At 55.2% G+C, this 20,594-nt stretch overlaps 2 protein-coding genes across 2 annotated transcripts; one reads left to right on the top strand and one right to left on the bottom strand.

Moving 5' to 3' along the window:
* Positions 1-155: 155 nt before the first annotated feature.
* On the top strand, positions 156-2,319 carry LOC142066384 (chymotrypsin-C-like). The gene is made up of 8 exons (XM_075113735.1): positions 156-824; positions 952-1,043; positions 1,126-1,223; positions 1,313-1,438; positions 1,524-1,660; positions 1,733-1,878; positions 1,986-2,135; positions 2,242-2,319. The coding sequence occupies exons 1-8, from the start codon at positions 638-640 to the stop codon at positions 2,257-2,259; spliced, it is 954 nt and encodes a 317-aa protein (XP_074969836.1). The 5' UTR covers positions 156-637; the 3' UTR covers positions 2,260-2,319.
* Positions 2,320-12,776: 10,457 nt separating this feature from the next.
* CASP9 (caspase 9) lies at positions 12,777-20,589 on the bottom strand. The gene is made up of 10 exons (XM_075113953.1): positions 20,401-20,589; positions 19,176-19,395; positions 18,573-18,653; positions 18,333-18,364; positions 17,269-17,445; positions 16,434-16,523; positions 15,560-15,707; positions 14,834-15,013; positions 14,550-14,659; positions 12,777-13,350 (listed from the first exon to the last, which is right to left on the bottom strand). The coding sequence occupies exons 1-10, from the start codon at positions 20,530-20,532 to the stop codon at positions 13,258-13,260; spliced, it is 1,263 nt and encodes a 420-aa protein (XP_074970054.1). The 5' UTR covers positions 20,533-20,589; the 3' UTR covers positions 12,777-13,257.
* Between the last annotated feature and the right edge of the window lie 5 nt (positions 20,590-20,594).

Genomic DNA, 20,594 nt, shown 5'->3' with positions numbered 1-20,594 from the left:
CCGTGCAGCAGCGGTGCGGTCGTGTCTGCGGCAGGGGGGAAGGAGCCTGCTGGGGCGCGGGGTCTGGCTGTGGGCACCCAGTCACTGCAGCTGGAGCCAGACCCCCTGGGTGGGCGGTGGAGAACAGGGGTGAGCCGTGGCGGTGCTGGGACATCGGTGTGGGAAGCAGCAGGGGCCTGATCCAGGCGTGTGGATGTGATGTTATCGAAGGTCTTCAGCATCCCTGCTGGCATCTGCCCGTGTACCCAGGGGCTGCCCTGGCCCCCCCCCCCACCCCACACCGCAGCCCCGTAGGCACCCGCAGGGTTTTGGCTGGCCTTGCCCATATGGAGCATATAGCCTTGGGTGTGAAATAAGGAGACCTTGGCCCTGCGCTGGTGTGGGGGTGGCAGGCTGTGGGGGGGACACGTCCTGGGGCAGCAGGTGCTCGAGGTTGGGGTGCAGTGGGGTTGCCCAGCACCCCACAGGGAGCGGTATGGCTGGGGAGCTGCCTGCCAGCCGTCCCCCAGAAGGGACCCTGTGTATCCCCAGGTTGGGGCCAGGTCTCCCTGCCACGGTGCAGCGGCGCGGTGCCAGCGCCCAACGGGCAGATGTGGCCATTCCCACGTGGAACGGGCAAGGGCGATAAGATGGAGCGATGGGGCCAGTGACCCCCCCGGCCCCCTCGGCGTGGGACAACCGCCACATGTCGGTGGCAGGAGGGGCGATGCCAAGGTCCCTGGTGGCAGCGAGTGCTATAAGAGGGGTCAGCGGCCCCACCACGACACCTTGGGACTGCACGACCATGCTGGGGGCTGTGTGTCTCGCCGTGCTGCTGGGCTACGGTGCGTGCAGGTGGCAGGGAGGGGATGGGGTGGGGGGGGAGTGGGGACGGGAACCTCAGTGCCCACCATGGCCCTGGGCACAGGGACACTGGCGGACACTGAGGTCCCTTTGGTGTGTGTCGCACAGCCTACGGATGCGGTCAGCCGGCCGTGCCGACAATACTGGGCACCCGGGTGGTGGGCGGCGAAGACGCCCGGCCCCACAGCTGGCCATGGCAGGTAAGGGGGCTGCGGGAACGGGGAGGGGGATGGACGGGGAGGGGAACATCCCTGCACTGATGCTATGCCCTTGCTGTTGCAGATCTCGCTGCAGTACACACGCAACGGGGCTTGGTACCACACATGCGGTGGGACCCTCATTGCCTCCAACTGGGTGCTGACGGCTGCCCACTGCATCAGGTGGGTGCTGGGGTGCCGGGGGGCACTCATTCCACACCAGAGAGTAAGACATTTGTGGAGACTGACACCCCGCTCTCTCCCCCCGGCAGCTCTAGCCTGACGTACCGCGTGGTGCTGGGCAAGCAGGTCCTGTCGGAGGAGAACGAGCCGGGCTCGGTGGCCGTGGGCGTGGAGAAGATGATCGTTCACGAGAAGTGGAACTCATTCTTAATCATGTAGGGGACGGGATGTGTCGGGGGTGGGTGGGGGGCACATCACAGCTTGGGCTCCCCCGTGCCCATGGATCGGTTTTCCTCGCAGCAACGACATCGCGCTGATCAAGCTGGCACAGGAGGTGGCAGAGAGCGAGACCATCCAGGCCGCCTGCCTGCCGCCCGCCGGCCAGATACTGGCGAACAACTACCCCTGCTATGTCACCGGCTGGGGACGCATCGCCAGTAAGTGGGGGGTCCCTGGGGAAGTCTGGGAGGGGGGCGGAGTGCAGGTGCGAGGTGCGGCTGTCGTTGCAGCGAACGGGCCCCTGGCTGACAACCTGCAGCAGGCGCTGCTGCCCGTGGTGGACTACGAGATCTGCTCCCAGAGAGACTGGTGGGGAAGCACCGTGCGCACCACCATGGTGTGCGCCGGCGGCGACGGCGTCGTCTCTGGCTGCAACGTGAGTGCCGGGATGGAGGCGCGGTGGTGGGTGGCAGGAGAGAGGTGGGGGTTTGTCGGTGGTGGGGTGCCTGGGAGCAGGCATGGAGCTTCCGTCTGTCCGGGCAGGGGGATTCGGGTGGCCCCCTGAACTGCCAACGCGAGGGGCTCTGGGAGGTGGAAGGCATCGTCAGCTTCGGCTCCGGGCTGAGCTGCAACATGGCCAAGAAGCCGACAGTCTTCACACGGGTGTCCGCCTACATCGACTGGATCAACAAGGTGGGTGCGCCTGCCTCCCCCCCCACGGAGGGGCCAACTGCCCTGTCCCTGTGCCCACCCGGCCAAGGGTCTCACCATGACCCCCACCGTGTCTTGTTTTTGGCAGAAAATGAGCACGAACTGAGGATGCAGCGCGTGGTGCGACAAGTCTCCAGTGTGATAAAGGAAAAAGTGCTGTGCTGGCCTCGTGTGTCCTGCTGGTTATTTGAGGGGGGGACGTGGTGGGGTGGGGGGTGGACACCCAGGGCTGTCTACAGCGAGGGGTCTGCACCAGGGTCTGGCCCCTGTACTTGTGAGGGTCCCCTGAGTCGTGCAGCAGGGCTGGCCAGGGTCCCAGGGAAGGTGGAGGAGGCAGCTGTGCACCTGGCTGCCCCTGCTCATGGGGAGGGGGGGAGTGGGAGCCATGACCGTGGTACCGAGGGGCTTTAGGCTTGGCCGGGGTCTGGCTGGGTGGTCCTGGGGGGCTCTACATCCCTGGATGCTTGCAAGGATGTGGCTGGACCCAGGATGTCTCAGGGGACCTTGCTGGCCCTGGGCTACTTGAGGACAGCTGATTGTTAATGGGGGTCTCAAGGAAACTGGGTTGGTCCTGGGGGGCTTGAGGGGGGTTGTTTGGTCCTGGGGGGACTCAAGGGAGCCCAGGTGGAGCCAGGGTCTCTGGGAGCTACGTGGCGTTGGGAGCTGCGTGGCGTTGCCAGCTCCAGCTGCAGGCCCTGCGACATGGTCCAGAAGCTGAGCACCTTACCGTGGGTCTCCTTCCACAGTGGCAGGAGAAACAAGGTGGGGGCAGCAGCGTCATGCATGTGCCCTGGATGTGGGGTCCCCAGGAGGAGCCAGGGCTGCCATGGGGCAGATGTGGGGTTTGCTGGGGAAAGAGGTGGCCATGTTGATGGGAACAGGTGTGATGAGGCTGCCTGCAAGGGGCAGATGGGTGCTGTGCCGGGAGCCCCCGCGCAGAGCCACCCACCGTACCAGAGCCTCAGGGAGGTGGTGGTGATGCTGGACTGTCATCGCCTCATCACGACAAGCCAATGTGGCTGCCGGAGCCCAGCAGGAGGAGGAGGGGGATGACAACAATGAGCAGAGACAGACAGCAGCACCCTGAGTTCGTTGGGGACACAATGAAGGGTACCCAGCTTAGGAGTCATATGGTCCGGCGACCGACACCAACACCCCCGCCAGACCCGTGGTGGGCATCGAGTGTGCGGGGCCGCAGGAGCTGCTTGCCTGGGCTGTGGCTCGGCCGGGGCAGGGTAGCGGGTCCCTCCAGGGACCAGGCAGCGCTTCCCAGCCTGGCCAGCAGCGTGGTGGGGGAGGCGGGGGCGTGGGGTGGGAGTTCTTGGAAGGGTTAAACGTCCTGCTGAGTTCTACAGCAAAGGGAGCGTACGCATGGGCTGTACAAGGATCCAGCGAACTTGAGGGGTGAGTGGGATGTGCTGGGGCTGTGCCACAGCGGGGGACATGTCGAGGGGGGATGCAAAGCACCACAGTGTTCCATCTCTGGGCGATGCTGGGTCTGCTGGTGCCAGGGAGGGATGGCGGGGGTGAGCCACAGTGCCGTCCTGCAGGGCGATGTGTGTGCACGGGGGGGCTTGGCTGGGAGCCGTTGTGGGCTGGACAGCAGTGTTGAATAAAGCAGCCCTGCACTTCTGGCAACACGGCCTCAATGTCTTTTCTTGTCGCCTCTGCAAGGAGAAGGCCAGACAGCGGGAGTTGGCGGGGGGGTCCTGAGCCTGGGGGGTGCTGGCGGGCGTGGGATGGGCGGCATAGCAAGGGTGGGCAGTTGGTAAGGAGGCTCGCAAAGACCCTGGTAACCGCTGGTAGCCAAAGATCTGTTGCTTGCTTTCTGGTCAAGCAGGGAGTCTGTAGAAGGTTGGTGCGAAATTCCTGAAAGCCAGGATCCAGTTCTGCCCCCCACACACGCTTCAGCAAGGACAGGGAACGACTGGAGAGTCCAGTGAGAGCTACAGAGATGATCAGGGGTCTGGAGCATCTCCCTTGTGAGGAAAGGCTGAGAGACCTGGGCTTGTTCAGGCTGGAGAAGAGAAGGCTGAGGGGGGATCTCATCAATGCTTATAAATATCTAAAGTGAGGGTGTCAGGAGGATGGGGCCGGGCTCTTTTCAGTGGTGCCCAACGCCAGGCCAAGGGGCCACGGGCACAAGCTGGAACACGAGAAGTTCCCCCTGAACATGAGGACAAACCCCTTCCCTGTGCGGGTGCCAGAGCAGGGGCACAGGCTGCCCAGAGAGGCTGTGGGGTCCCTTCCCTGGAGACATTCACCCCCCGCCTGGACGCGGCCCTGCGCCCCTGCTCTGGGGGTGCCTGCTCACGCAGGGGGTGGGATGGGGTGATCTCCAGAGGGCCCTTCCAGCCCCCGCCGGTCTGGGATTCCCTGATTAGGATCTGAGCAGCTCTGAGACCTGTGTCTCAATGCTGCCCTTGGCGGTGACACCCCCACCCCGAGAGGCGAGCAGTCTTAGACAGGCTGCAAGGGGTCGGGGCAGATGCCAATGGAGATGGTGAAACCAGTGCTGTGGGAAGGACAAGTTTCCTGAAGGAAGGTGCCCCCTGTAAAAAGTGTTGGGTAGTGGTGCGAGGGCTTCCATGTAGGTGATAGAGGCGCCCCCAACGGCAGTTTTTTGGTTTTGTTTTTTTCCTAATTTCCTCTCGGAGCAAAAGTGGGAGAATCCCCAAGCGATCCTGTCCAGGCTAAGGTGGAGGTTGAAGACGTAGCAAACGCCCATCCACTTGCACTTCTAGAAATGTAACGGGGACGGGTGACCCTGGGCGGTCTATCGTTCCCAGGCAGCAGCGGGATGTGGGGCTGGGCCCCACAGGGGCAGAGCTGTGCAGGCTGGGCACTGGTGGGGGCCTGGAACCTCGGGCAACAACACACCTTTGGTCCCAAGATAGGCCTCGCTTAATTTTCCACGAGAAAGCACATAGCCTTGCAAAGGTGAAAGAGTCTAAGGTGGCCGTTGTGATCTGAGAGAGCGGGACTTGTGTCCCTTGTTGCACCTGTGTCCCCCATGATCCCAAACAAGAAAGTCAAGGTGCATAAATTGAACCAATGAGGAACACAACCATACCAAATGCTACAAGAGGAGGACCTAGGTAGGCAAGAAATCTGCCTTTTCCAGGCAAAACATTTTGGAGCGTTCATCTGCCTAGTCGCTCTCTAGAAAAAGGTTTAAATGGTGATGTGTTAAAACACAACAGCCTGGAAGGCTTTGGGTTTTGCAGGGCTCGCAGCCTGCTGTGAGGGTTAGGCCTTTTGGGTTTGGTTTTTAAAAAAAAAAAATCCATAAATGTGAAAACTGTACAGCTGTCTGCCTCTCTAGAGGCCTGCAGGTAAACAGATCTCTGCGAGAGAGTCAGCCAAGGAGACGTGACAAACCTGAGGGCCCAAAGTTTGTAAAGGTGAGAGACCATTGGTACTGAGGCAGGTATTGCTTTCCCCTTGCCCTCTCTGCTAGAGGACCACGAACCTCGGTGGCAGCCAGCAGTTAGCCTCGCAGAGTGAACCTCTGTGGGCCAGGTAGGTTTTAACTTTACCTACCTGCCCTCCCTTCAAAATAGTTTTCGTGTTACCTCTCAAATGCTGGCCATGTGGAAACGTTCAAGTGGTCACAGGTGAGTTTGAAAAACGGGGTCCTACACAGGTCAAACCGACAGGTTTCCAAGGGTGGTAGGTAAGGGTGGGCGAGTAAACCATAAAATCAGCTCTTTGTAAGAAAAATAGGGAAAAAGGAATAAGGTTGTTTTTATTACAGCTGTCCCCTTCAGAGTGAGATGGGTAACACGCAGCTGACACCGAAAGGGATTAAAAAAAATAAACACCACTTAAAAAAAGACAGGGTAACACTGCCTGGTAAGGTTGGATGGAGCAAATAGTTGAGCAGGCCAACCTGACAGGTTAGCCTAGTAACCTGATGTAAAATCAGGAGGGTTAGCAGTCAGTGTTTACAGCACTTAAACTGCCAGGCTATCGCTGTTCAAGCCCTTGACCCTTAGACTTATATTACCCTTGGCCTAACAGGTCACTGTTTTAGTCTTTTGCCAGTAAAGGAAGCTGTACTGGTATGTGTTAAGGGAAGGTCTAAGTTCTAGACATGTAACACATTTTACTGACACATTTTACTGTTTGGGGGTTTATTTTTAATTAAAAAAAATTTTCAGCAGCCTGGAAGCGTAATTGGAGCACATAGGCAGGACAGCGAACCTACAAAAATAGTGCACAGGCACTAAAGGTAGCTCAACCCGAGGCGTTGCACTCTAGCCAAAAACCGTGATGACAGACAAAAAGCTGCACGGCCACACTTGGGTCTTGAGGCCAAGCGGTAAAGCCTAATGCTTCTAGCTGGAGACAGCACAGATCCGACTTGACTGAGCTAGCACCGCGCTCTAACGCTGCGGAAGAGGCGTTAGGCTAAAACAGTGACCCCTCTCACCTTGGTGTTGGACGTATCGTGAGAAGGTGAAAGCTGCGGATGAAAGATGGGTCAACCACGAGGCAGTTTTCATTGCCCAAATGTTCCCGCAGCTCCCTGGGCTCTGGCAACTGTGCGAGCGGCACTGAAACCAGGAGCTTGGGGGGAAAAAAGGGAAAGACAGGAACTGCCACGGTGGCAGGTGTGTAAAATCTCATCCCGAGGGCGGCTTTGTGTGGGGGTGTCCGTGAGACCAGAGGGGGTCAAGGCCAAGTCAGCCGTGGCTGTGTCGCACCGTAGCGACCAGGATGGGGCTGCAGCAGCAAAGGAGCTGTAGCTTGGAGTATGGGGCAGGTGGCTCCCGACAGCTGGAGAGCGGTTCCTGGTGGAGAACGGCTACCTGGAAATGTAATCGTTTCATGGGACTGGTTGGTTCCAGGCAAAGGGAACCGTCCCACGTCCTGGGGTCTGGGAGAGGGCAGAATGGCAGCAGCCACTAAAAGAAGATGGGTTCTTTTTTGTTTACCATGTACATACAAAGGTAAAGACGTCTTTTTTAAACTCTTTTTTACTTTTTTTTTAATTGGTTTACAGTCCCATAAAGAATTGAGCTTTTTACCTCGCAACAGAGTAGGAAATAAGGTTCAGTAGGCTTCTTGAAAGGTTTGTCTTTTGAACCCCTGAGGACTGTAGCCTCTTAAAGGGGTTTCAACCCCCACCCACAACACAGGACATGGGGTTTTTTTTCCCCCTCCTCTGTTACAAGGTCGCTACCAACAGTGTAGGTGCTGTGACTTGGTTTTTCAAGGCGGGACTCTCACCTTGCCATGGTCATGGGGCAAAAAAAAACCCCAAACCCAAACCAGATGTGCTGATAGGAAAAAGTGAAACAGTATAGATGCTCAAAAGGTACCAAACCCAAAGGTTCTGTTTTGTTTTTTAAGGCTTTGGTTTTCTGAGGAGCTGGGGTGGTTTGGTTTGGTTTTTTTTCCCCCTTAGGTTAGGTTACATTTCATTTCGTTTGGTTCGGTTTGGTAAGAAGGTGCTTGTTGTCAGCACCGGAGACACCCACTGTCAGGCAGGCCCGGGCCCAGACGCTCGGTCACCCTCCCCATTTTTGGGCAGGTGACCCTTTGGTCGCTCTCCACAGAGACCGCAACGCTGACAGCACCAAAAGGCACCCCAGCTTTTCACCTCATGGTGTTTTTCCAAAATCAGGCATGACATTGCCAGCGTCTTTTCTTCTAAGAACTGTGAAACTGTAACCAAGTTATTGCCTAAAGCTTTTTAGCATGAAATCAGCTTTTTATAAAAACTGGAAGGTTTAGAGGGTGCTGGAACTTTCTGATATTGCCGAGCTTCCTCACTGTGTCAGGGCACCGTGCTGAGGAGCGGAGTCTCAGAGCCCTCCCGTAAAAGGACCGCTGCTTTTTTTTTTTGGAAGTAGATTTTTTTTTAGTTATAACACTACGAAGGTTTTTAGAACTCTTACGGACAGATTTTTACTCAAATCTTTTAGCATTTCAACTCTGCATTTAAGAGTTTAAAGACAGTTAGAGAAAAGCCTCTAACTCCCACAGCTCTAAAAAGTAAGTTTAAAGGGTTTTCACATGGTGTTTTTTTAATAAAACCAAGATATTTTTTTTTTAGGTAAAATGCCATTACAAGCCTTTTGCCTTGTGCACGTGAACCCTTTTGTAGGGGGCAAAAGCCTGAAAAAAACCCCTCACATTGTTTGAAAAGGTTTAAAATGGGCTTTTTGTTTTTAAGTTCCAAGCTAGATAGTTGGTAGGTTCCATGTAACTCTTTACACTGTATTTTATAAAATGGTTTTAGAGTCAAAAGAGGTTAAAAAAAATATTTTTTTTTTACAAAAACTAAATTGCAAAAATCTTCTTGAAGCTCCCTACTGTGAGGTTTTAAAAACCTTTCCTTCTTAGAGCTGGGAGTGGTTTAAAACTGCTGGATTTTAGAGCATTTTTACCTCTAAATGTTACTTCTTAAGACTCCTAGTTTAAATGCCCCAAACTGGCTAAGCCCACGAGCCTCCAAAAATTGTTTAGGCTCCTGAAAAATCTCAGAGAGTTTAAAGTTGTGTTTCAATTTTGCACTCAACTCTTGTGGGTAAAGGTTTAACTCTCTTTAGCACGTGATCAAAAACTCTTATCATCTATGTTAAAAAGACATTCTGACCTATTTTTAGTAATAGCAAGACAAGACAAAGCTGGTTTTTAAAGTTCGGCTTTTTTGTGGTCTCTGATGTCTAACCTAAGATCTTAAAGGAACAGTTTTTAAGATATATTTTTTTTTTTGACACATTAACAAAGGGCTTTTGTTTCAGAAATCCTGTTTAGGTTTATGCTCATAATTACTAGAGTCTAAGATACAGTCAAGTAAATAGTCTGGAATAAACATTTTCTTTTCAAAAAGGATATTAAGTCTTTTTAATGTTTAATTAAACAAAAAGACATTTTAGAAAGTATATTAAGACAAAGATTTTAGTGAGACATTTAAGGACACTAGCATTTAAAGTTCTAATAGTTGTTTCTTTAAAAAATAATTCTTTTTTAAAGAACATTAGGAACTTTACTTGTTTTATCATAAGAACGCCTTGTTTTCTCATAAGGGGTTCTTATGACAAAGAAGAGACTTGTTTTCTCATAAGAACTCCTAGTTTTGTCATAAGGACTCCTTGTTTTCACATAGGACCCCTTGTTTTGTCATAAAAACTCCTTATGACAGAAAAAAGAACCCTTGTTTTATCACTGTCCTGGTTTCAGCTGGGACAGAGTTAATTTTCTTTGCAGTAGCTGGTATGGGGCTGTGGTTTGCGTTTGTGCTGGCAACAGTGGTGATAACGCGGCGATGTTTTAGTTGTTGCTGAGCAGGGCTTACACTGGTTAAGGACTTTTTCAGCTCCCCACACTCTGCCGGGTGCACAAGGGGCTGGGAGGGGACACGGCCGGGACAGTGACCCCAACCGACCCCAGGGCTGTCCCACACCGCACGGCGCCATGCCCAGCACACGGAGCTGGGGGAAGGAGGGGGAAGGGGGGACGCTGGCAGCGATGGCGTTTGCCTTCCCCAGTCACCGCTACACGCCATGGAGCCCTGCTGTGCTGGGGGTGGCTGAGCACCCGCCTGCCCACGGGGAGGGGTGAAGGAACTCCTTGGCTTGCTGTGCTGGTGCACGTGGCCTTTGCTTCCCCTGTTCAACTGGCTTTATCTCAACCCAGGAGTTTTCTCACTTTTACCCTTCTGATTCTCTCCCCCATCCCACTGTGGGGGGAGCGAGCAGCCGTGTGGGGCTTGGTTGCTGACTGGGGCTAAACCACGACAGTCCTTTGTGGTGCCCAACGTGGGGCTCGGTGGGTTTGATTGGAATGCGCTAGATGGAATTTGTAGCTGTTATTGCTGTTTAGTTATTGTCAGGTTTCTGTCCTTGCTATGGGGCTTGCCTGCCTCACTGTATGTACATACAGTGTACGCCTTAAAGTCTAGTGCTCATTAGTGGCTGGTTTTTGCCTCCTCTGCTTGCCGTACTGCTGATCGCCTCACTCTGCCGTGCCTGGGAACGTTCTGAGAACAGCAATGGTGCCTGGGCTGGCCGATGGCCAGAGCATCGCTGCTGTTCCTGTGCTGCTGCACTGGACGGGCTGGAGCTCCAGTGTGAACTCGAGGCGAAGGGACTGTGACCCGGGGATGAGTCCACGTGGGAGAAGGACACCCTGGCGAGTCTGTAGCCATGGCTAAGACCATACCAGGGCAGGTATATCTCAAAGCATCTGTGGCTGTGGTTATGTCTGTGCCACAGCAGGTATACCTGTGAGGGAATTGTGGCCCAGGGATAAATCCATGTTAGAGAATTTGTGGCTGTGGATAAGTCCGTGCTGCAGCAGGTACACCTTGAAGCATCAGTGGCTGTGCCTGAGGTCATGCCGGAGCACCTCAAAGTGTGTGGCCATGGATAAGCTCACAACAGAGCAGGTACACCCCTGGGAGGACTGCAGCCATGCTGCAGCTCCGAACCATAAACACAACAAGCTAAAACAACAGGAGAAGGCAAAGCAAAAGCCCCCCCGAAATTCACACACATGCTCACAGCCTCACAACCTACAGCCACGCACACCCCCAGGCTTTCCCAGGTACAGCAGGCACCACCAGCATCCGAGCCAGTGCCGTGGCTGGGAACCTGCACCCGATCATGCTGAGAATGGGCACCCACAGTGGGCCCCGACCAGTAGGGACCCACGGCCAACCCATGCTGATCCCCCCAGCAAAGGCGGTGCCGGTTCCGTGCCAGCCCTGACCCAGACTGCTCCTGTCAGCCTGCCGCAGCTGTGGCCGGCACCAAGAGCCCCCCAGTGCCACAGCGGGGGGACAGGGACAAAATCCACATCACATCCAACTCTCACCCATAGCGAAAGGCACTGCAGGACCTCAGGATCGCTCCTCCGCTGGCTGAGCACCAGTCTGGGGAGAAGGAGACGATGGAGACCAATGGTACTCCGGATCTGTTTCCACATTCCTCTGTTCCTCCTTGCTGCATTTCTACCGTGTCATCTTAAAAATCAGTTTCTGTATACCTTGCCTTTTTTTCCTTTTAAATAAAACCCACGATTCACATCTTCTCTACCCAGTTTTTTCCTCCTTCCATCACAGGATCTCACATCCAGGCAGGTCTCGAACAGGACGCTGCAACTGAATGGTACCAAGAAACAGAGCTTCACTTACCCCAGCAGCAGACGACGGGCAGCGGTGGCTCCCAGCCAAGTCACCCAGCTTCACCACGATGGATGCGCAGCTCCAGCTCCAGCTCTGTCGGGGACTCGGGCAGCTGCTGCCCAGCTCCTGCCCTGCTCACCCTGGCCCTGGCCCTGCCCTTTTAGCCCCCAGCACCACTCTAATTGGCTCAATCTGAGCTCCCTTCCCGACTCCCCCGACCTGGGCCTGGGCAGTTCCTTCCCTGCCCTCCACCCCAGAGATGTCCCACTCCCTGCTGACTGCTCCTCACCTCCAGCCCCATCCCAGGGTCCCATGTCGTGCAGGCCGCACATCCTGGACCCCGACACCAGCTAGGGAAGGTCCTGCTCATTCCCTGTTGCTGATTTCTAGGACAAAGCACAGCCTGCCTCAAGGCTGCACGGTTTTAGGGTCTCCCAGTGATGTCCCCCCAGCTGTCTTCGCTCCACTGAGCCCCTGCCCCTCACAGCAGCCCCAGAGGATCCTTTGGCAAAGCGGGGAGTGCAATTTGGGGACGTCCCCTGCTGCAAGAGCCATGGCAGCCCAAAACAGGCTCCCTCTGCACGTGTGGGGCTCACCTTTTGGAGCCGATGACGCGACCACAGGGACCTTGTGCTCGTCAAGTAACTGAGGAGCTTTTCTTTCCAACACAGATGCTTCAGGTCCACATGGGGGATGGCCAGGCGTGCACTCCTGCGGGACACTGTTCCCTGAGCTGCAGGGAATGGACGCAACTGAAGGGGAGAGCTAACACCCTCTGGGGGAACGAGCCCTCCCCCCCCAGTCTCTCTCACCCTACTTTTAATTACTTCTTTCAAGATTTCAGCTCCTTTTGCCATTGCTCAAGCCCCAGCACCCTTTGAAAAATAGTTAAACCCAAACCCTGAGCTGAGTATTGCTCTGCCAGTGGCACTGAACTGCCTCAAAGCACCTGAAATGCTCCCCAAAAAAAGAGCGTGGAAATACCCAGCGACTGCAGAGGCAGAGTGGAAACCCACAGGTTCCCTTGCGAATCCACAAGGATTCCAGCAGCGCAGAGGCGAAGGGGCACAGCACGCTCTGCCTTTGCAGCACTGAAACCCTTGCACGGTTTCCCAAGAGAACAAAACACCCTGTGCAACGAAGACAGGCCACATGGGTCCCCACCCTGTCCTGGCTCTGGCAGCCAGTGTTTCTGACCCAAACCGCCACCACAGCCACCCCAGCAGCTCATCAGGGTGAGTGCTGTCACTCAGCTCTGATATTCGAAGGAATCCTTGCTGGTTTTCTGCTGTAACTCCAGTTGAGTTACATCAACTCCTCGAAAGGACGCGAGCTGCCTTCTCTGTACGCTGGCACAGCCGCATTGGAAATGCTACCGGTAACAGAAGGAGGCTAAAAAATTACTCAAGTAAGGTTTTCCCCGTTTCAGAGAAGCCTTGGGGAGACGCTGAAACAGCATTCACGAGATGGAACAGACGAGGGAATATGCCACAGAAGATTTTTTCCTCTCTCGTTGCATTTTATCGAAAACAAGAAATATCGATTACAAAAACCATTCGATTCCACTTAAGCACCAGACCTTGATTACATCAATCGGTTTTCCAGACAGCAAAGAACATGAACATCGCAATCACTGAGACACGATCCTGGGAGGCTGAGCATGGCCACGGCGTGGCGAGCTAGAGGCGCTCTCCTCCGCGAGCGCGGAGGGTCCGGGCCGGCACGTGCCCCAGTAAAGGGGCTTCCTTCACCCAGCCCTGCTCTGTCCCTAGCGTTTCCCATCAGCGCAGCACCTGTCGCTGTCTTCTATTTCACAGCGAGGACAGCATTCACAGATTACATTTCTCAAGTCAGACAGACAGACAGACACCACCAGGAGCATCAACGCCGAGTCACAGCAGGCGCAGATTTCATCTGGCCGCAGGGAGGTAACTCACGCTTGGCGGGGACCTCGGAGCCCGCCCGTCATTCGCACGCAAAGAAGAATTTTTTACGGAGAAAGTTGAAGCAGCCTGGGATCTGCTTGTACTTCCCCTTGGCGGAGACGGCGTTCGCCACCTGAGAACAGAAGGAGAGCAGTTGAGGAGCGGGACGCTTTTCTGTCTGACGCATCAGGGCGTGACCTCTCGCGGGAAGCACGGTGGCAAGGACGGGGAATGGGGCCGTGGGACGGGAGAGCATGAAGGTCTCCTAAAATTAGACTTTTTCACCAGCAAAAACAAAGGGGAGTCAAGGAACATGACCTTTCAAGAAACCCCGGCCGAGCCAGCAGCCGCTGCCTCCTGCAGGTGCTTCTCAGTGTAAGCCACAACCCTCTCTTTCCCTTTGGGTGTTCACTTAAAAGCAAATTCCCTTTCTGGCCATTTTCTGCCAGACATGCCCGTCATTCCCCGAAGGTCGCTTTCCTTGCACTTGAATGCCAACCGGCGGAGAGAGGACTCACGCTACTCCCTTGAAATCAATAGCTGCTGTGCCACTGCATGCCGAAAGAAGTGCCGTGATGTCAGGAAAATGACAAAAAAAAAAAAGAGTAGGTCCTATCTCTCCTGCTGCCTCCCCAAGACTTTTCTCCTACTCATGGAGAACAGTAAAAGTGTCTGGAAGTATCTACGCTTGTCCCACGCTTTGGCAGTCTTCTCTAATCAACAGGGATGCAAAGGAAACTGTTTATTAGCCACACTGGTTCCGCACTCCCGGCACTTTGCACTCCTCGCTTGCCCGGACACACGAACGCAAACATCTGGCACCATCTCCCTGAGGGCGAGATGTTCCTCAAGACTTACCACGGTGTCACAGGAGCTCCAGAAGATGCAAAACCCAGAGAGAGCGAGCGCCCGTGGTGATCTCTGGGCACGGCAGACCCAGAGGGTCTCCCTCAAGAGGGCAATCTGCCCGGACACATGGCGGCAGCCTTACGGCGGTGCCCCGCGTCTCGGACTTTGAGGACAGGACAAGCTACGCTTTGGTCTAAGGCAACGTTTTAGCAGCTTCCTCGATGTAGATTAAAGCCTGTGTTTTCAGAACTATTTCTCATTAGCGAAACCTCAAAGCCATTTTTGGCAGATTAATGCCAGACGCTTTCTTCCTAATTAGACCTCTCCACAGTACCTCCAGTTAGCCAATCTGTAAACTGAACGCTCAGTATCATCATTCCTTTTTTAAGCGTAGGCCTCCGTGCCCTGACTGATGGCAGCTCTATTTCCTTCCTAATGACTACACAAACCAGGAAACAAAACAACAAAAAAAAAGACATTTACCCGCAGCAACATGTTCAGCAGGTCTTCCGAACGGGCGTATTGCTGCAGCACGCTATCCAGCGTCTCCACGTACCACGAGCCGCTCGACACCTCCCTCCAGGAGACAAAACCTTCGGAGGAAGAATGAGAATGTTACCGCTAAAGCCAGCCTTCTATTCTCGTCTCACTGAGTTACTGCTGCTCCCTGGGTGCCATCTCCAAGGGAGCCTGTTGCCCCTGACGTTGGCTGTGAAGCTCTGACTCTTTTTGCTACTTCCCCTGTACCCCGGGAAGGATTTGCACACCTGGAAACGTCGAATAGGAGACCAAGATGTCGCTGGGCGTGGGCAAACTTGCCACAGCGTCCGGCTCGTCCGCATGACCCTCCGGAGCCCAATAAGGAGTCACATCTGACTGCAAAGAACCTCCAGGAGCTTCATCGCCAGATGAGTCACAATCCACTAGAAAGCCTTGATCTCTTTGTTCTGCAAAAAGCGGCAAGAACACAATCCCGGAAATTCATCTTACCCAAGCGTTCAACAATCATACGTTCTCCGTTACGAAAAGATGAGGGGAAAAAAAGAAAAAAATAAAGGCCCTCCAGCGAAACAAAGTTTTTTGGCTCTTCAGCTGCGCCGTTCGAGTCGGAGCTGTCGGGCGATTCACACGAACGCCCTCAGTCTGTGTCTCCCCACCAACCTTGCAGCTGAAGACCTGGAGCAGCCAGTGAGCGTGCGCTGCTGGGCCCTGTGCTGCGATTACTCCCCTCCTTCCGTCCCGCGTCTCCCTACCGTGCAGCAAAACCGTTCCAGCGCACACACGTCGGTACCGCCCTCCTCCGAGAGGCTCGTGTCTGAGCCCATAGACTCAACCCGTGCTAGCAGTAAGAACACGTGGCTGAGAGTAAGAGAAGACAGCTGGAGAATGAGGCGACGAACAAAAAGGAACAAGAAGCCAAAGCCTAACCCCACCTCCGAAGCCTGCTTACGCCCACCAGCTGATTCGCTTTGGGAGCTAAAACAAAGATTCACCTCCACCACAGGCCTGGATGAAGAAGAGTTTGGGTTTTCCTCTCAAACTCGGACAATTGGACCCATTGAAATAGTTCACAATCTTTTCTATTGGAATGGGTTTTCCATCCGTTCCGTAAATGCCTCCAGGAAACTGAATATGGCTCGTCTGCAAGAGGAAAATCCAGGAGCTAGTAACGCGGAAGGTGAGGCCAGTTCTGAGGGAGCCCGTTTCTGATCGGGTGCTTTGTAGCCTGAAGTTCCCTGAACAGATCTCGCTTCCTCACATTCGTGCAAACACACGCACCACGCCAGGCTGAGGGGATGCCCGGGAGTCATCTGAAGCATGCTGAAACCCAGAAATCCAACTCCTCTTATTATCCAACTCCTATCCCACCTCCTCCAGCAACAGGGATCTTTATCCTCTGGGACAATGGGCACACAATATACACCGTTTTCCTAACAATTGCTCTCCTCTCCTTGTCCTCTGAGGCCTCTGACTTGTGATAAATTGGCTTTACTACTAACCACATCTCCCCAGACAGAGCCAAAGAAACAGGAAGGACTGAATGACCACAGTATGACGGTTAGCACTACCTCCCTTGGCTCTCTGCCCGTTGTTCGGTTCTGAATTACACGCCCCAGCTTCTGAAATGGAGACCGCTTGTCCGCAGGCAACGCTGGATCAGGCTACGTTGGAGAAGCTCTCCTTTCCTTTCGCCCAGGTACGAGAGCATAACGCTTTGTAACGTCCTGCGACAGCAGGATGGCCACCGGATCACTAGTGACGGACCGTTTCCCCCCCACCCTGCGTGAGACCACAGCGCAGGGAATTAACCCCTTCTCGCGTGGGCAACCTGGCTAATGAGGAAAGGGAGAGGCGCGACGAACCCACCTGACAACCATGGGAAAGGATCACCACGATGCAGCAGTCCAAGGCGCCGTGGTCCCGCCGTGCCAGCTTCTGCAGCTCTGAAACCATTTCCTACACAGAAAACGTCATGGTAAGAGTTTTTCAAACCACACCTCAGCCACAGATTGCTGCCAGGCCCTGCTCTTATCAGTATGTCACGGCTGCACTGCTCAGAAGGATGTGGTCCATCCCTGCCTCAGGATCACACCCACCCCACCTACAGGCGGCAAAACCCATCAGCAGACAGTGAGTGTTTCTGCAGTTCTGCCTTTATTTAACATTGGCTGCTTGAATTGCAGAAATTTCTCTCCTCGCTGCGTTCTTTACAACACAGCAACATAAAGCAAAACACACTTCCACAGAATTTATCCAGGGAAACGCACTGCTGCTGATTAGGGGCGGGCAGGTGAGCAGAGAACCTCGGTTTACTTCCAGCGGCCGCTCTGGATGGCTGAACTCCTGACGCCGCTTCAGGTAACAGCTGAGGCCTGTACCAATGGGCAGATCACAGCCCCGGCTGCACACAAGAGGGAGGCTGCCAGAGCTATCGCAGAAGAATACAGCCTCACCAATTTCCCTACAAATCACAAGCAGGAATCAAAGTTCAGGCAGAAGGGTGAAAGCATGCAAGGTCCCTTCTGCTTCTGCAATGGCAGCACAACAATAAGAGGGTGTCAGCGGCTGCTTGTTGCTTTGTGTAGCACAGGCTGGGGCTTTCGGTGTGCCACCGACACGGGGGTATGTCCTGTAACGCGCTCCTACCCTTCCGGGAGCTCGCCTCTCGTCCCTCGCCTTAGCTGGGTGCAGCCGGCCTCACCTCAGCTTTGAGATTCCGCCGAGTCAGGACGTTGAAGCGCAAGGCCTTGAAGCGTTTCTCCAGCTTCTTGCAGTCCACATCGGAGCCATCTCGAGTCGACAGATCTGAGCCTCTACTGAAGTTCACGTTGTTGAGGATCAGGCAGTACCCGCATGGGTCCGCTTTCAGCTGGTAAACCTGGCAGGCACACATTGCAATTAAACACCCTCGTATTCGTAGTGCTCGATGGCTAATCTGGTGGGACGCAACACCAACGAGCGCGGGAGTCCTTAAAGTAGCTTGTTTCACAGCTTTTGCATTTCTCCAGGCCTAGGGATGCCAGAGCATCTGCTCTGAACATGCGCATTGTAATCAGCAGCTGGGGAACACAAAACAACCAGCCAAATCAGAGACCGCCTTTGCGGAAAACCAGCTTTACCTGCAGCATCTCCGATGGCAAGTTGAAGTTTCTGGGAGTTCTTCTAGGCATCATCATCAAACCTCATGACAGCCCACACAAGGAGCCAAGAGAATGGGCAGATAAATCTCCCAGAGATGCAGCTTTACCATCGGTGACAGCACTGCAGGGGTTTTATGAGGACTACCCAAATACCTGCATCAATACAGCTACGAGCCTCACGTGTACACAGCCAAACCGTTCACTCCGCGTCAGACACTCGCTTCCCTGCGCGTCTCCCAGCACGCCAAAGCGCGCTGCATGCATTCCTATTTGTCTTCCCAGCTTCTGTTTCCCAACGCTGTGATTACAAAGTCTAACCACCCCTTCGCAGACAACGCACAAGTTGGCGCCTCAGCAGATTACCAGTTGCCTTGCTGGAAACTGTTTAAGCACAGCCTTTAGCTCTGTGATATGTTATTGGTGCGATAGCTGTGGTAATCCTAAGGAGGAGCTGGCTAACGATGGAGCTCCTCCGAGCTTACCAGCCCCGTTAGATCGGCATCAGCCTCAGAGCGACTGCTCTGATAACAAGAAGCAAAACCCGGCTGTCCCAAGGCTATTTCCTGGTAGCCATCCACAAGCCTTTATTTAATAGGGAATGCTTTTGGCCTAACCAAATACTAACCAGATCGTGGTTCCTCTTGTCAACAGACAAACCTACAACACACAACAGAGACACGGTAGTTAGCTCTCCGCACTCCACAATGACATATCACACCCCTTCCTCCCAGAAGTAACGCCAGTCCTGCCCTGTCGCCAACAGCACATCGGCGACGTGTGCAAATTCCCTCTTCCCACCCTGCCACAGGCTGGAGATGAGGGTTTGGCACCCCATCTCTCTGGAGCGGCCTGGGACATGGCTTACCCCAGGCAGGCACAGGAGGCATTCGAGGTCTTTCACTCTCAGCTTGGATCGGGATAGACAAACGTTCAGGGAAGTTTGCATCTGCAATGACACAGGACAGTCGGGTCTTGCCTGCTCCTCTTTCTGATTTCATGCTACAAGTAACCGATCCAGGGGTCCCTGGGACCTGAAACAACAGCCACCCGCCGCTGCGAGGCTGCAATATAACATTGCATCTGTTTTCCCCTTTTCATGGTTCAACAGACTAAAGTTTCTCCTTACAACCGCACAAGCCAGATCTGCGCACAGATTCAGCAGAGCACAAGATGGCAAGGACATGGCAAACTCACTTTCCACCAAGGGACCACAGAGGCTGCGTGTAAAAATAGAGAGAACGAAGCTCCTAACACCACAGGCACGCAGCTGGAGCTTAAAAGCTTCCTCTGCTGGAAGGCGTGACGTTTTCCCAACAGCTCTACATAGTCACCTCTACGAGCCACGCTCCAGGATAACAAAAACCAGGACTTCGCAGACTATGACCCATGACACACACCAAGACGGATCCCAGCTGCCACCTGCCATGCTGCCCTTTGCCCAGAAAACAACCATACCTTCAACACTTACTTTTATTTTGTTTATCTCTATGCAAGTCCAGCTCAACGGGCCTCAGGTCTACTGGCTGCAGTGGCGCTGGCAGCATTTCGCACTCTTCGATCAGCATGTCTGCAAGGTCGCCCTGCCCGGTGTCCCGCAGGATCGAGAGGAATATAGGAAAAGCCTGTTTCCCTCGAGTCTCCAGGTCAATGACCAGCTGCCGGGCTTGCTCTCCTCGGCTGCCAGCACTCTGTGGAGGGGGGAAAGCCCAGGACAAGGTATGTTCACTCCAAGCCAAGGTGCTCTGCCCAGCCAGCCCTTCTGACCGGCGCTCAGTGAGGGGAAACATGGGATGCGTGTTGAGCACCTCTGGGTGGGGTGAACGAGACCAAGACGCAGCAGATGCAGTCACAGAGACCCCCGGCAGCCACCCAAACCCCAGCCCCAACCCCCCTCCAACCACCAAGCCCTGCTGCCTCTGCTGAGACAGGCGGCTGCAGCCCACCATAGGGCTTGGAGGGAGCTGGGAGCACCCCCAGCCTGTCCCCAGGAGAAACAGGCATTCCCCAGACTGTCACCGGTGCGTGGGACAGAGTAGGGCACCTCCAGGCCTGTCAGCAGTAACAGAGAGAGGAAACAGGGGTCCCTTAAGCCTGTCACCAGGTTGGGATGGGGATCCAAGCGAAAACCCCTGCGCCTGGCTCCAGATGGGGCAGGGGTCAATAAGGGACAAGGAGGTGGGAGGGTCTTACGCCTCTTACCCACAGGGCATGGGGTGGGAAGGGACAAGGGCTGCCCCCCAAGCCTGTCACCAGGGTGAGGGACACAGCGCCCACCCTTGGGCCTGTCACCAGGGCTAAGGGGAATCACGGCCCTCCCTTGGGCCCATCCCTGGGGCTGAGGGGGACATGGTGGCCACGCCCCAGGCCTGTCCCCGGGGTGAGGGGACACAGGGGCCTCCCTTGGGCCTATCGCCAGGGCTGAGGGGGACATGGGGGACCTCGGGCCCGAGAGACATCGGAGCCACCCCCAGCCCTGGGGTGAAGGGACACAGGAGCCTCCCTCGGATGTGAGAGAACAGGGGGGCTGACCCTCCCAGCCTGTTCCCCGGGCTGAGTGGGGACAGGGCCCCTCCTAGGCCTGTCACGGGGCCTGAGGGGGACACGGGGTCCACCGCCTGGGCCCGTCTTCGGGACTGAGGGGACACAGGGCCCCCCGCAGGCCCGAGGGGACCCGGGTACCGCCCCCAGCCCACCTGCAGCTCCTCGACCATGGGCCGGGTGAAGAGGCCCCGCTCCTCCAGCGGGTCCCAGAGCGGCGCCACCCGCAACTCCGCCACCAGCCGCGTCCGCGCCCGCCGCAGGGCTCGCCGCTGAGCCTCCTCCATGCCCGCCGCCCGCCGCCGCTCTAGCCGCCCGCCTCGGTGACCGGAAGCGGCCCCGTCTCTAT

Source organism: Phalacrocorax aristotelis, chromosome 19 (genome assembly GCF_949628215.1).
Source record: "Phalacrocorax aristotelis chromosome 19, bGulAri2.1, whole genome shotgun sequence".
Lineage (NCBI taxonomy): Eukaryota > Metazoa > Chordata > Aves > Suliformes > Phalacrocoracidae > Phalacrocorax > Phalacrocorax aristotelis.
This window is presented reverse-complemented; position numbering and strand designations above follow the sequence as displayed.